Source organism: Malaclemys terrapin, chromosome 2 (genome assembly GCF_027887155.1).
Source record: "Malaclemys terrapin pileata isolate rMalTer1 chromosome 2, rMalTer1.hap1, whole genome shotgun sequence".
NCBI lineage: Eukaryota > Metazoa > Chordata > Testudines > Emydidae > Malaclemys > Malaclemys terrapin.
Genome location: NC_071506.1, coordinates 215,681,100 through 215,695,769, shown reverse-complemented (window position 1 = coordinate 215,695,769; position 14,670 = coordinate 215,681,100). Strand labels below are relative to the sequence as shown.

The window sequence follows — 14,670 nt, the reverse complement described above, 5'->3', positions numbered from 1 at the left end:
AAAATACTTTATAAGCCAAAGTTATTTACATTTCACCTGTAGAGACTAGAAGATGCATTTGTTGTCCAATCAAAGATTAGAATAAAGACAACTTAGGGTATGTCTACACAGAAAGAAAAACCCATGGCTGGCCCGTGCCAGCTGACTTGGACTCGTGGGGCTCAGCCTGCAGAGCTGTTTCACTGTTGTTTAGACTTCCAGGCTTGGGCTGGAACCTGGGCTCTAGGACCCTGTGAGGTGACAGAGGGCTTCAGCCTGGAAGTCTACACAGCAATGAAACAGCCCCACAGTCCAAACCCCAGGTGCCCGACTCAGCTGGCATGGGCCAGCCACAGGTGTCTAGTTACTGTGCAGACATAAACAGTATGTCCCAATGGGACTCCTCATGAGTGAAGTTTGCAGAATCAAATCTTAAAGACAAAGAAAACTGTAATGAATATACAGACTAAATGTAAACTGCTTTTGTGTTTTTAAGTCAAACACTAGTGTAAACTAGCAAAAATTAAATCTTTCAAAAACTTCAAAACAACCTGCTATCTCATCTAGTGTGTTTGCTCTCATGTCCAACATGACTGTCCCATTTAGAATACAGCTTCTCAGTTCAAAGAGACTGTGTAGAGACAGAGTTGCCACATAAGGTTTGCTCCATCGATCACCGCCATCTTCAACATCTTCTTCAAATTTTAGCCACCTGAAATATAAATATATATTATGGAATATGTACAGATTACTACTGAACACACTTTTTTTCTGTCCTTTCAATAGGCTGCAAAACAAAAGCTATATCCACCTGCATATATCATCTTTCATTTCTGCCTATACCCGCCTTTCAGCCCGTGCTCCGTACTCAATCCTTCTACCTTAATGCATCCTCGACCCATTCCCACACTTCTCTCTGCTTTTTTTCATGCCACTCCTTATGTTTGAAACAGCCCAGAGCCACAAAAGGATGTAGTTGTCACAACACTGAATACCCCAATGCCTAACTTCTAGGCGCGTAGAAAATCACTGGAACAATGGGATTCACACAGCCTGAGTTTGGTGCCTAGTTTCCCCAAACAATGCTTGAGGAGAAAAAGGGGCCTAAGATTGCAATCCACAAAAGCCAACCTGCTAGGCAGGAAACTGCCTAAGCTAGCCAATGGGAAGTAGTTAGAGCACTCACCTGGGACGTGGGAGACCAAGGGAAGAAAGGATTTGACCAGGAGTCTCCCATCTCTCAGTACATTAACCACAGAGCTGTGCAGTATTCTCATGTGGGGCCCCCCTCTATCTCTCCTGTTGAAACTTTTCCATTTTGGATAAGTAGTCATGGAGCAGGTGGACTGGACCCTGGGTCTTCCAGTCACCAGATGGGTGCCCTGATCATCACAATAGTCACTCATTCTCATCTCTCTCTCTCTCTCTCATCTTTTTCTAAAAAGTGAAACTGCTTCAATAGGAGAGACTGGGGGAGACCCACATCGGAATTCCGCATAGCCCTGTGATTAGGGTCTTCCACATCCCAGTGCTCTAACCACTGGGCTAACAGTTATAAAGGAGGTACTACCACCAGCTGAATTCAGAATGGGGCACAATGTGGTAGGCAAACTCAGAGCACACTACTGGATCAGGTCCCACAGTAAAGAGAGATGGGGGAATGAATACTTATGTATTCTGCTTTATTGATCATGCTGGGGTTTAGGTGTGAGACAGTCACCCAGGCACCTAGAGTGAAGCACCAGTATGCATACCCAGAGGTGGAAACTTAGGTGCCTATGGGCTGGTCTTCACTACCCGTCCGGATCAGCAGTAGAAAATCGATCTCTCAGGGATCGATTTATCGCGTCTCGTCAGGACGCGATAATCGATCCCCGAATCGACGCGCGTACTCCACCAGCCCAGGTAGGAGTAAGCGCCATCGACGGGGTAGCCGCGGCAGTCGATTTGCTGCCATCCTCCCAGCAGGGTAAGTCGGACTAGATACGTCGAATTCAGCTACGCTATTCGTGTAGCTGAATTTGCATATCTGAAATCAATTCCCCCCACCCCCGTAGTGTAGATGTAGCCTTAGGAAATTTCACCCTGAAAATTTAAGTGCCAAGTGAGTTTAGATACTTATAGGGCTAAGCAGCAGCAGAGCAGGGGTTTTGTGGATTGCAGAAGCACCTAAATCCAGGTGCCTAAGTACCTCTGTGAATCTGGCCCAACATCCCTCTGCCCAGATACCAAGCATGATCAACCAAGACTAAGCATTCCCACACTCAGTTAATCTTTTAACTATATGATTTGTATCCATCAAACATAGACTGTAGGCTTTTGGAGTCAGAAACATGTCGAAAATATTTAGTTTATAAATCACTATGCATATTTATGGTACTATACTAATAAATGATACATAAACTGTTAAAGTTACTTAAACTGCAAAGTCAAGCACTCAAAAGTTAGGAAATGCCAGATTTACAGATGCCCATGCAATCTTAGTTCTACCTCTTGGGTGTCCAAACTGTGCATTGTGGAAAAGATAGTATGTGATCATGTAATTAAAGATATCAGATACAGAAGACTATCACAATGCATATGCACAAGGAGGGGGCAATTAAGGTTGCACAGGGCAACCATAAATCTGGCATATGCTAACTTTCAAGTACTTGACTTTGCAACCTAATTCACATTCTTTTAATGTAGTTTAGTATGTGTTATTACCTAGCTTGTGGTTGTTTTGTTTCTTGAAGGAAAAATAAATTAGTATCAATGACTTCCCTTCCTTCCATTTTTGTTAACTTTCTGTCACAGCAAAAATAAGACTACATAACTAGAACATCTGTACTCACTGTTTACAATGCTACATTTAATCAACTTTAGGAAATAAAGTCAGCACAGCAACAATAAAGACCTTCAAAAAATTTTCTCCAGCAGTCTGGGTATATTTTCAATGATGAGCTCAGAGAATCAGACTTTCAGTTTTCATTAGTGTTAATGTTAATTGGGAGGTAAATTTCCTCCTCCTTGACTTGAAAATTCTAACCTAAAATTGATTTTTGAGGACAAGTAAACAAGATCAGTGGAAAAGATTACATGAAACAGATCTATGTTTGGTTCACCTGGCAGTTTCTTTCCATTCATATTCTTCCCCATCCTTGAAGTACAGTTCATCCATTTCAGTGAAGAGATCATGAGGAATGTGTTCTTCGTCATCATCCTCAGTACCCAGGATAAACTGCACTCGTTGGGATGGGGTGTCTTGTTGGGGGGAAAAAAAATAGTTTAGAAGGTAATACTGCTATTGAAATGTTAACACCTTGCAATAATTAAAACGTTATCCTCCCTCTCATAGCTGGAAACATGGAGTGTTGAAAATCTCTCATCAGAAGAAGATGGGAATAGTTTAAAAGCCAAATACAGTTTTCCTGTAATGGGTTTCTGAAAACAAAAGGAGGAGGAGGAAAATAAAGCTACTTCTATACTCTAGTTAACATACTTGCTTAAATATTTTTAAGCTTTTTGCCATAATTTCACACCTCGAAACAAACCTCAACAACAAAATTGATAACATGAAAAAAGTCAAACACAAACTCAAAGGGAAAGACATCTTAGTCTCATACTTGAAAGCGAAACAGATCATATCTACTCTTTTCTCTTCAAAGCAAAACACAATTAGACAATGGACATTAAAATGGAAAATAAGCCCCAGACAATAAATCATGGAATTATTATAATGGTTGTCCATTTCAACAGACAGAGGTAAGGTTGCACATGGGAGAATCTGGGTTGCTTACATGAAAATTTTCCCTTCTTTGAAGGGATAGGTCCACAGATACTCAATGTAGGTCATCACCAGTCTGCAGCTCTAGGGGGCAAAATCAAAGCTGACTGGAAAGCTGGGACTAGTCCCCACCTTCTGGAGACTCCCTTCGTTTCGAGATGCTTCCAAAACTGGCCCTCTGGACCATAAAACAAAAAAATAAATCTCTCATCCTGCATCAGCACCTTGCAGAAATAATACTCAATGTGAGGTGAACAAGAAAAGTTTAACCATAAGTTAAACAGATCTGCCTTTTTCAGGGAGGGCCAAATTTGGGAACCTCTCTCTTCAATGAAAAGAAAATTTTCAGATAAGCAATCACAAATTCTCCCATCCTCTCTCAGGGTTATGTCCAGAGATCTTCAGTGTAGGATTTGCTCAACAGTGATAAAATTCCTAGGGAAGGAACAAAATGTCACAGAGAAAGAATTGGGCACTTATTCAGAATAGTCCTTTCACTAATGCTACTTAGAATCAAACACATTGAGATACAAGTACAGAGCCAATATTCATAACTTCAAATACAACAATGATACGCTCATACAGACAGCATAACCAAAACCAGCAAATTACCATCTTTCCATAGACCCCTTACTTGATCTCCTTTGTACAAGATTTAGTGCTATAGGACCTTGGTTGCAACAATGATCTATACCAGGGGTCGGCAACCTGCGGCAAGCAAGTTGATTTTTACTGGCACGCTGCTGCCAGCCGGGGTCCCGGCCACCGCCCCCACTCAGCCTGCTGCCGGCCTGGGTGAATGGAACCCCAGGCCGGCAGCGGGCTGAGCGGGGCCGGCGGCCGGGACCCCGGCTGACAGGAGACGGCAGACGGAACCCCAGACTGGCGGCTGGCGGCTGGCTGAGCCGCTCAGCCCACCGCCGGTCTGGGGTTCTGTCCGCCAGTGTAGTGTATTAAATTTCTCCCTGTAGGAATGTGCTACTTGCAGAGCACCAAGACTGGCAGCCGTAAGTAGCACATTCCTACGGGGAGAAATTTAATACACTACACCTGGGTAGGGAAGGCTGTGCTTCCTCAAACAGCCCGCCCCCTAGCAGCCCCCTCCCACTTCCTGCTCCCTGACTGCCCCCCTCAACCTCTGGCCCATCCAACCCCCCCTTGTCCCCTGACCACCCCCTCCTGGGACCCCCCCCGCCTCCTGACTGCCCTCCTCAGAACCCCCAAACCATCCAACCCCCTCTGCTCCTTGTCTCCTGACCACGCCCTCCGGGACCCCCTGCCCCCTGACTGCCCTCCTCAGAACTCCCCACCCATCCAACCACCCCTGCTCCTTTTCTCCTGACCGCCCTCTCCTGGAACCCCCCACTCCTATCCGCTCCCCTGGGACCCCACCCCACATCCAAGCGCCCCTGCTCCCTGTCCCTGACTGCCCCAACCCCAGCCACACCCCCAACAGACCCCGGGACTCCCACACCTATCCAATCAGTCCTGTTCCCCGTCCCCTTACCATGCCGCTCAGAGCATCAGGACTGGCAGCCGTAAGTAGTACACCTAGGGGAGCAATTTAATACACTACACCCGGCCCCGCTCAGCCCACTGACTGTCTGGAGTTCTCAAAATATGTTCTCGTACCCCTTATCAAAAATTGCACTACAATTAGCTTAAAAATTTGAAAACTTAAAAACTCTGTTTGTATATTACAGTAATCGTTAAAAAATTTATAATGTTAATAACATCACACTCATTGATTGATATAACCATTAAAATCTGCTGATTTATAACTAAATAGAGCCATAATAATAGATTTGGTGTATCTTTTTGCTACCTAGGATGATACACTATACCTATATAGATTTATTTAAGCAATTATATAGCTTAATATTTTTATTAATTTTACATTTTAGTACATTAGAAAATGGTGAAAGATATATGGCTTATTTATCAGATAGTTAACTTATTGCTCATGACTTGTGTCAAGCTGCATTAGGATGGTAATGGGAATTTAATTAAATACACTGAAGTTAGATGTTTTTCCCTTGATTCATTCTTTACATAGAAAAGCAGCTTTTAACTCAAAGTTTTTGAGAGAGTCATGGATTCAACATATTTATTATTTAAATATTTTAAGAAATTATAATAAATTTAATACAAAATATGCTAAGGCCTAAATTCAGATTTCAATTTTAACAGGTTTATTTTTAAAAAGAAAAAAACAATAAAATAAAAAAATCAAATTTAAATAAAAAAAATACATAGTGTTTTTAAACAAACAAACAAACAAACAATTCCCCCACCGCCACCCCCCAATCTTGGTTTGGTGCCCTCCATCTGCAACCCACAAGGAAGCAGAAGAGAAGGAGGTGAGAATTCCACAGTCACAGAAGTGGCTGCAGGTGCGGATTTTAGGGACACAGTCATTATCCTCCATCTGGCGCTCTACCCTTCTGGCTTCACTCCCCACATGGAGATGAGGAGGAAACTGCTTGTGCCATACTCAGTTCTTTTCAAGTCCTGCCTGCCTCTTCCTGCTCAAGCAACCCCATCCAGCCTGGGCTGCATCTTGCACAGCAGAGCTGGCCTATTCAATCTTGCTTGGCTCCCTTTCCTGTCCAGATTGGGCTACAACGTTCTACCCACAGAGCTGGCTGAGCTCTCTAACAGGGCATTCAATATGATTGGGGGAAACAAGGAAAAACTGGAGACACAGGCCTTTCCTTTTGGCTCTGATGTTTCCTCGTCCTAGCTCTTTCTTAGAAGCCTGAAGTGGCAAACTCTTCAGAAGAGGGGTGGAGCAGAAGGGACAATCTCCACCAAAGTCAAATTTGGCCCTGAATTGGGGATTAGAGAAATTGGGCCAAACTGTTAGTCTAACATTTTTAAATTAAGTTTGGAATTTCCCTCAGAAAAACTCTGCAGCAAGAAATTTGGACTGAGCCATTGGCCACTCTGGGGGCAGAAAAAACTTGAGGGAACTTCAGGAGATGGGACACTTGCTTGCTTTTGGTCACTGTCAGGTCTGGTTCTGCCCCCAAGCTGCAGACAGGATGAAATACTCACTGGAATAGATCTGTGGACCTCAGCACAATGTGGCTGCCAGCACACTACAGGTGGCGTTGATTGATGCAACAAGGAAGAGCAACACAAGCTCACAAAACCTAAAGAGGACTCTTGACATGTAAACAATCTATAGATTTTTATGTCAAAAAATCATAATATATATAATCATATAGTCTGACTTCCTGTATACCAGAGGAAATAGATCTTCACCCAGAGATACCTGCCCAGAGCCAAATAACTTGTCATTTAAATAGAGTACAGCCACAAAACCTCTGCCCGCTATTAACAGTGATCACCCTTAAATTGATTCCAGATATTTTCATAGTAAAGAAAACACAGCCAGGTTTAATAATCTAGATTAGCTATTGTTTGGGGTTTTTTCTTTAAACAACATGAAAAAGCCCCATAAGGCAGAATTTTCTTACCGTATGATGGAGATTCTCGCCCATCTTCTCTATCAGTTTCTTTCTCTTTTCTTCTTCTGTGATGCCTATGTCCACGATGCCTATGACGTCGACGGCCCTCTTTTCCAAATGGGACATGTACACCAATGTACACAGCTCTGTGGCCTATCAAGTATAAAAGGAAGCAATACAAATGTATGAAGAATAATGCTATCCAGACTTACAATACTATGTCAAAAACCCAAGAAACATACAAATACATAGCATCTTTACATCACTAAAACCACTCTTCATTTTCCTTCTGTCTGTTGCAGGGCTCAAAGAATTGGTGACTGAGAATCTTCCCCAGAATGGGTCACATAGAGCAGTCTCTCCTCTTTCTTGCCATAATACAGAAGATCCAGTTACACAACATATCAGCCTTTCATGTCAGAAAATTCAATCTTGATTCTCAACGTTGGGATGCAGTGCTTTACACAGTTGAGATCACTGTGCAAAATGCCAATGGTGGGGCAGAAAAGTCAGAGAACGTCATGGTGCCCTCATTTTGCCAGGTGGGATGCATCACACCAGAATCCTGGCCACAACACTCCTGAGACAGGGCTAGTGCAAGGACTGTTGGCAATGTTCCTAAACAGGCATACTGAGAGCACTTCACCAGGTACCTATTTTCTCACTCAGGGTACACTGTACAAAAGGTGGTTCCATCCATCACTCAGATTTTGTAGTTAATTTTCTCTGATTGTGTCAATTCCCTGGAATTCCAAGCCCCATTTACAGTACAGCATTGGTGGTCTTACTTTCAGAGAACTCATTTAAATTAGTTACCTAAATATGGATTTGAGAGACTAACTTTAGGCAGCCAGGTTTGACGACATCCTGTAATATCAAACAGTCAATACAAAAACTATTTTTTCTTATTCCAAAAACGTGTCTAATGAAATTTAAATAAAGTATCCTCAAATCAAAGCATATTTGTCTTAAACGGAATGGGGAAGCAAAGGAGGGAAAAAATAAATGCACTGCTGTAGCATTTATTGCCAATAGCAAGTTATTTTCAAACAATTGGAAATTTTTTTTAATCTTTTCTTTTTTTCCTGACTCAAAGCCCTACATATCAAGACAATACAGGCAGCTTTGACGAAAGATGGAACTCTGCAAAATGTTATGAATACACACTTGATATGAAACTTATAACGGAATATTAACCATATGTAATCATCTTTTCAACTCCTTTTGAAACAATCTAATAAAAAGAGTAAAATGTAGCTAAATGCATGGGTGTTCACACAATGTTTCAGGTCTTACTATAAAAGAAGATTGCCTTTACAACAAACAGGAAGTGATTCTTCTGTTGTTGAAGTATGTAAGCTCAGCAGATTAGTAGGAGTCAAAAAAGCGCTATAAATATCAAATCCAATTGTAAAAAAAAAAAAAAAAAAAAAAACCTAAAGAAACATTTTTAATCTTTTCTTTTTCCAGTACTGAATCAACATGTTCTTATTTTACAGGAACACACCACCTTTGAGCTACAAAAACTAGGGACTGAGAGCCATTCATAGAGATTTTCACTGTGCTGTAGCAGTGTCCATACAGTGAGTTACCACATGGCAAGGTGATGCACTGTAGATTCACATCTTAGCTTGCCATGCAGTAACTCATTGTGTAGACAAGCTGGAAGCCTAGAAACCATGAAACAGGTGTTTGTCTGCCATTAAATCCTGGAGCATATAGACTATTTAGCGGATTATTGTATGGGTGCACACTATTAAGATCCTCCACTATTTTTCTACATCTAGTAGGATTTATCTTCTAGATTCTATACCCACTGCAGCCTTCTGAACTGCAGTCACAATCACTGAGCACAGGCATCAAAGCGTGCAAATATCCATTTGTGCACACAAATGCAGGGATTGGAACATGCAAACAAGAATCTGCAATATAAGGAGAAAATGAAATTCTAAATACATGAAGTTTATTCAGAACGACTGAAGTGGCAACTGGCTCTGATGGAGAAAATAACTATTGGAAACGATGAAGAAACAAATTTGCTTTCATGTGGATACATTAATGCAGCTTGATGCAACATGGCTCATATGTAATGTCATAATGAAAACTTTTAGTTTACAATTTTAAACAGTATATACTGGTCCTATGATTGTGCTCTGGCCTTCTCCTGTGTCAAAGTTAAAAAGATGACAGATCTAATAAACTAAAATTTATTATTGCTTTATGCTTTTAGTTCAGTTGTCTTTTTTTTTTTTTTTTTTTTTAAACACTTTGGCCAGCACACAATCATAGGATTAGTGTATACTATTTAAAAATGTAAACTACAAGTTTTCATAATGATATTATGTATGAGCCATATTAATGCATTCATGTGAAAGCAAATTTGTTGCCTCAGCTAGTGGCTTTTTATATATACAAAAAAAAAATCATTTGTGCTGATGCTAGTAATAATGATTGTATTAATTTAAAATATCTTGTTCATTTCATTGAAGAGGTTTGTGTGCATTTGCACTTTCCTTGGAAGAATTTAACAAAAAAAGGTTTAAAAATATTTAAAGACATATAGTAAAAGGCTTTTAAATGTCTGGCTCCCAAATATTGCCAGTCACAATAAGAAACAAAATATTTAACTATCAACCAGTCCCATTTTTTTAAAGATTTTTTTCCCACCCAAACAAATTCTTTCAGTACTGTGATATCCAATATTTGTAGCAGCATGATAACTTTAATGATAGTATAATGTGTTGCCATAGAACTTATAGGCAGAGCTGGTTGGAAAGTGAGCTTCAGAGAAAATTTAAACTTTTGGATGTAAAGTATTTGGGGGTTGGGGGGGGGGGTTATATGAAAAAAATTTGAGGAGAGCAGATACTTTCTACTATCATTTTCATTTAGATAAAAAAAAACAATTTTCCATCAAAAAAAGTTTCTATGGAAAATTTTCAAACAGCCCTAGTTACAGGGTAGGCTGTGTCATTTAGCCATTGCCTTCTGAAGAGAGCAGTACTGGGCTACCCATGAGCTCTCTGGTGCTGGAGGAAATGCTCAGGCTATACTACACTACACTTGGAGTAGGGGTGCAATTCCCAGATCGCATGGACATATTCACCCTAGCTTTCATTTAGCTAGCACGCTAAAAGTAATAGTCTAGCTATGGTAGCATGGGCAGTGGCGGCACAGGTTAGCCACCCCGAGTAATTACTCACAGGGCCCAGGCAGGTCTGTAGTCTGGACAGCTAACCCATCCCACCACTCACCGCTGTCTGTGCCACTACAGCTGCACTACTATTTTTAAAGTGCTAGCTCAATGAGAGCTTGCAAGAGTATGATTACATAAGATGGAAATGACACCCTAGCTCCAAGTATAGATGCAGCCTTTGTGTGCAAGCTACTAACAGTATGCACTATCTATTCTGGAGGCTGGTACAGAAATGGGGCTGGTCAATGGCCACCTTCTCCCATACCCTTTGGGAAGATACACACAGAGCAAGCAGTCCTTATGTTCCACTGATAGCAGTTCTCCCTGGCTCTTTTGGAATAGACACAAAAAGGAGAAACCAAAAAGCAGCAGTGTTGGCTAAACACAATGTCCAAAGGGATGCAGTTATGAGGGTTTTACAAGACTGAGTTGTATGGCCAATGACCGTCCTGCACCTTTAAGCAAGGGGGTGTTTGGCTGGCTGGCCGAATGAAGGCAACAGTACTCTATGGCTGGAAGGGGATGGAGGGAAGAGAAAGATGAGTTGCTGACTCATCCCCTTGGAATGCAGGGTTTAAAAGGGGCAGTCCCGGACCTGAAGCCTCCCTTTTACACGGAGCAGTCTGAAGCAGGACCCACGCTCCCTCCCCTTCATGTGGTAAACTACCAGGTTTGGTCAAGACCTGCTGTGGGCATTACACTAGCCGCCCCTTTTTAGGGGATCTGGGAAGGAATTTTTCCCTTACCACCATATTGGCTTGGGTGCAGTTGGTGTTTTTTCACCTTCCTCACAGTGGGTTCAGGAAGGGCTCTGTTCACGCATGGCATGAAGAGCAGTAGGCTAGATGTCGCAACTCATTATTTAAGTATAGAGCGGCTGTCCAGGGCAGGTACTCCATAGGGAAGGAATACAGTGACCGGATAAATGGCTTGGAAAGGGACTTAAAAAGAGGTGTTCATTAAAGGAACATATGGGGGGTGGTTGGGGACTCCTATGATTGGTACGACAGGGAGCCAACCCTCCATTCCAATAGCCCATCTTAACCCTCCTATGAGGAGGGTGGATGGTAAGGTCCTGGCAATGGATTTGCTGGAGGAACCTGGATGGGAAAAGGGAGGGAGCTGGTAAAAGCCCCTCATGTAATTACAGAAAAAACATGGGATTACCTGCACTGTACAATTTTATCTGTCAGGTAGTCCCAGACATCTAATAATAATGTTGCGGCCTGATTAAACCCATGTCAAATGTCTCCTGTCCTCCTTTCGGTATAGCCAGACAAAAGAGCTCCTTCATGTCATAATCATAATTAAATTGATTGTTGCAACCAGCAACCCAAAATCTTTAGAAAGACCGTTTCATGAATGAAGTGACTTCTCCTTAGCAAAAAAAAGTCAATTACATATACAGAAGGCACTCTTCTATTCTTTACAAAGATTTTCTAGTAAATAAAATAAGCAACCTATTTTCTAAAAACCTGTTGCAAGTATGTTCAAACCCAAAAGTGTGTTAAAGCCTCAAAGTAAAGCAAAGTGATTCACTGAGTTCAATTCTAGGTAGAAAATAGCACTGAGAAAACTGTTTTAAAAATGTAGACAGCTGATTATATCAAGTAGCATCCTACTCCCGGCTTCTTCCCTACCCAAAGATAAATGGAGAATGATTAAAGATGAAAAGGTAAAGTTTCAATGCATGTGATTAAACTCAGTTTCCAACAAGAAAAAAAAACCTGGTTGCTCAGTATTATCTCCTCTAACCAATTGAATAAGGAGGGACACACTTATTTGTATCTCCTGAAAGAGATGTTGGAAAGTAATTTATTACAATAGCTAAGAAGGGGGAGAAATAGAAGAATTTAAGAGTCTGAAGTTAAATTACATGCATCAATACATTCACCTATAGGCAATTACAAATTTAAAACCAACAGTTCAGGTAGGAGTACAAAGATATAATTGAATTATTATATGACCTTCAAACCTCTACTCATACATACACCTGTACACAGTATTGCTGATCCCATCCAAGCTTGTTACAGAATTAGCTTAAACCAATAGTCAACAGAATTAGTATAGCGCAGGACACTAAATTTAGTATACAAAACTCCAGAGATAATTGTTCATTTTAATCTAACTTGACTTTATCCAAGCTTAGTTGCTGAAATCCTCCAAGGGTATTTAGTACTTACAGTCACTATTAGTATAAATCAATTCAAATATATTTTAGAAGTTTGCTAAATGTTATCACTTGCTTCTCATTAGGCTAAAAAAATCAGTTTGCATAAAATAAATCTCACAGTTCAATTACTAATACATAACACAAAAGTCATTGCAAAAAAAATAAATAAATAATCGATTTGTGTTGTTGTCCAAAGCAACTAGCAGGGAAAAGCTTAAAGTTGTAATAGAAAAGGTGCTTTCCTCTAGCAATTAGTTTGGTAACTAAGAGCTTTACACGTCGCATATTAGGCCCATATACTCTGATACTAAAATCGTTAGCATGGTATGGTTAAAAAAAACAGGTGGCTTGACATTGAAGTTGATATATATACAAAAAGGAATATTACCATTAAAAGCACTTAGCAGTATGAAAGAATAATATTACAAGGCTGATTTTGAACTAATGTAGTATTTTATATGATGTACATTTATTTAAGAAACAAGATTAATATTCATGTACAACTCTATGTTCCCCTAACATAGTGCTTCCTAAAATAGCCAATGGATCCCCTGGGGAGGTACTACACTAGTTAGAAAGGCAGAGTAGCCACAAGTTGGAGTCAGGGTAAGGAAAGCTGCAGGCCCTCAGATGCACTCGATCTCACCACTACAAATATGCTGGCATGGGAAGTTTTTGAAACCTACCTTTCACTTCCTGCTCTTTCACTGCTGGTCCCCAATACATTTAATCACAGGAGAAGCTCATACATGCAGAACTACAGGCTCACCAACCTAAGCTTTGGGACACTTCTATCACAATACAACTTTGAGCAGCTAGAAGGAACAGACAGGGGATGCAGACAGGGGAGTGCAGCAAAAAACTACAACAAAATTGAATAAAAACAGGCACGGGGAGGAGAGTCAAAAACAAGGAGAGAAAGGAAACTAGACGGAGACAGAAAAAGAAGATAGGCAAAAAAGTGGACACTGAGCTCCAAGTGCTCCCCTTCAACCTTCACTCTAAAAAGCATTGGAGTCCCACATTTTCCTCAAACTCCCACTTTGCACTACCAGGTGGAACTCAGGACTAATCTAAAGAGTTCCCATTTCTTGTTCATTTCTTTGTCCCGATTAGACTTAATAGAGTGTCCACCAAGCCACGCAGACTATATTAAAAATGCAGTCTAATATTTTAATTAATCTTTGCCCAAGATTTCAGTTGTATTCACTTATATGTAAAATTTGAAGTTTACAGTAAAGCTTTTTTCTTTCTTTCTAAGTGAGAGGGACACAAAAAAGTCACTGTTAAGCAACCATATCACAGGTGATTTCACCAATTTCCTTCAAAAATCAAGTGCCCTTAAAGTAGTCACAAATACTTTTTGTCTTCAAACTTATAATAAAGCTTTTAATAGAACTCTGGTGGTAACTTCAAGCATGGAGTTTCTATGAAATGGCTCCCCTTTCAGGGTAATTTTTAATGGCCTGTAACAAAAAAGCCTTGACCAAATTTTTTCAGGCTCTGCAGAATAGTTCTCCTTTACCGTCAGAGAAAACTTTGCCATATTCAGGTCAAACCAACTTTTCTAACAACATTTAGAGGGGGACTAAAAATAAGGTTTTATAATGGAATATAATTGCAAACCTTCACTAGGGAGAGTCAATAGTCCCTCTACAATGCCACTCATTCTATATCTCCCCCAGACTGCCACCCCCTAATTCTGTAATTTCTTGTTGTACCTGATCATTTTTCAGTATGGTAGAAATAAGTGAACTTTACACAAAAGTAATTTGATTGGCTAGGCTTGGATTCAACTGCACAATCCAATAAACATTAATTTTACATATATTACACTATCATTGCTTTTCCAGTTCAGCTGGAAAACTTGCTCTCTTTTTCACTACCTAATGCCCTCAACTGTGTGGGCCTGCAGTAAACATGAGGTAACCAGCAGACACACCCAAAACCAGAGCACTTACTGTAGTAAGATAAAACAGATTTCTAGAGTTAATCAGAATAAAAGAAAGTTATTACCAGAGATTCTGTAAAAGAAAGCTACTTAAAACACTAATAAATATGACTGATGGTCAACAACACACAA

The 14,670-nt window shown here is 40.6% G+C and overlaps 1 protein-coding gene across 12 annotated transcripts in view; it reads right to left on the bottom strand.

Moving 5' to 3' along the window:
• The window catches only part of SLC4A7 (solute carrier family 4 member 7), a 162,616-nt gene that overhangs the window by 61,095 nt on the left and 86,851 nt on the right, over nucleotides 1–14,670 (bottom strand). For all 12 annotated transcript variants that reach the window (XM_054019935.1, XM_054019924.1, XM_054019929.1 and 9 more), the window contains exons 3-5: nucleotides 7,228–7,371; nucleotides 3,084–3,222; nucleotides 531–691 (exon numbers count right to left, since the gene is read on the bottom strand). In XM_054019935.1, the coding sequence (XP_053875910.1) occupies nucleotides 531–691; nucleotides 3,084–3,222; nucleotides 7,228–7,371 (444 nt within the window). The remainder of the gene's footprint in view (nucleotides 1–530; nucleotides 692–3,083; nucleotides 3,223–7,227; nucleotides 7,372–14,670) is intronic.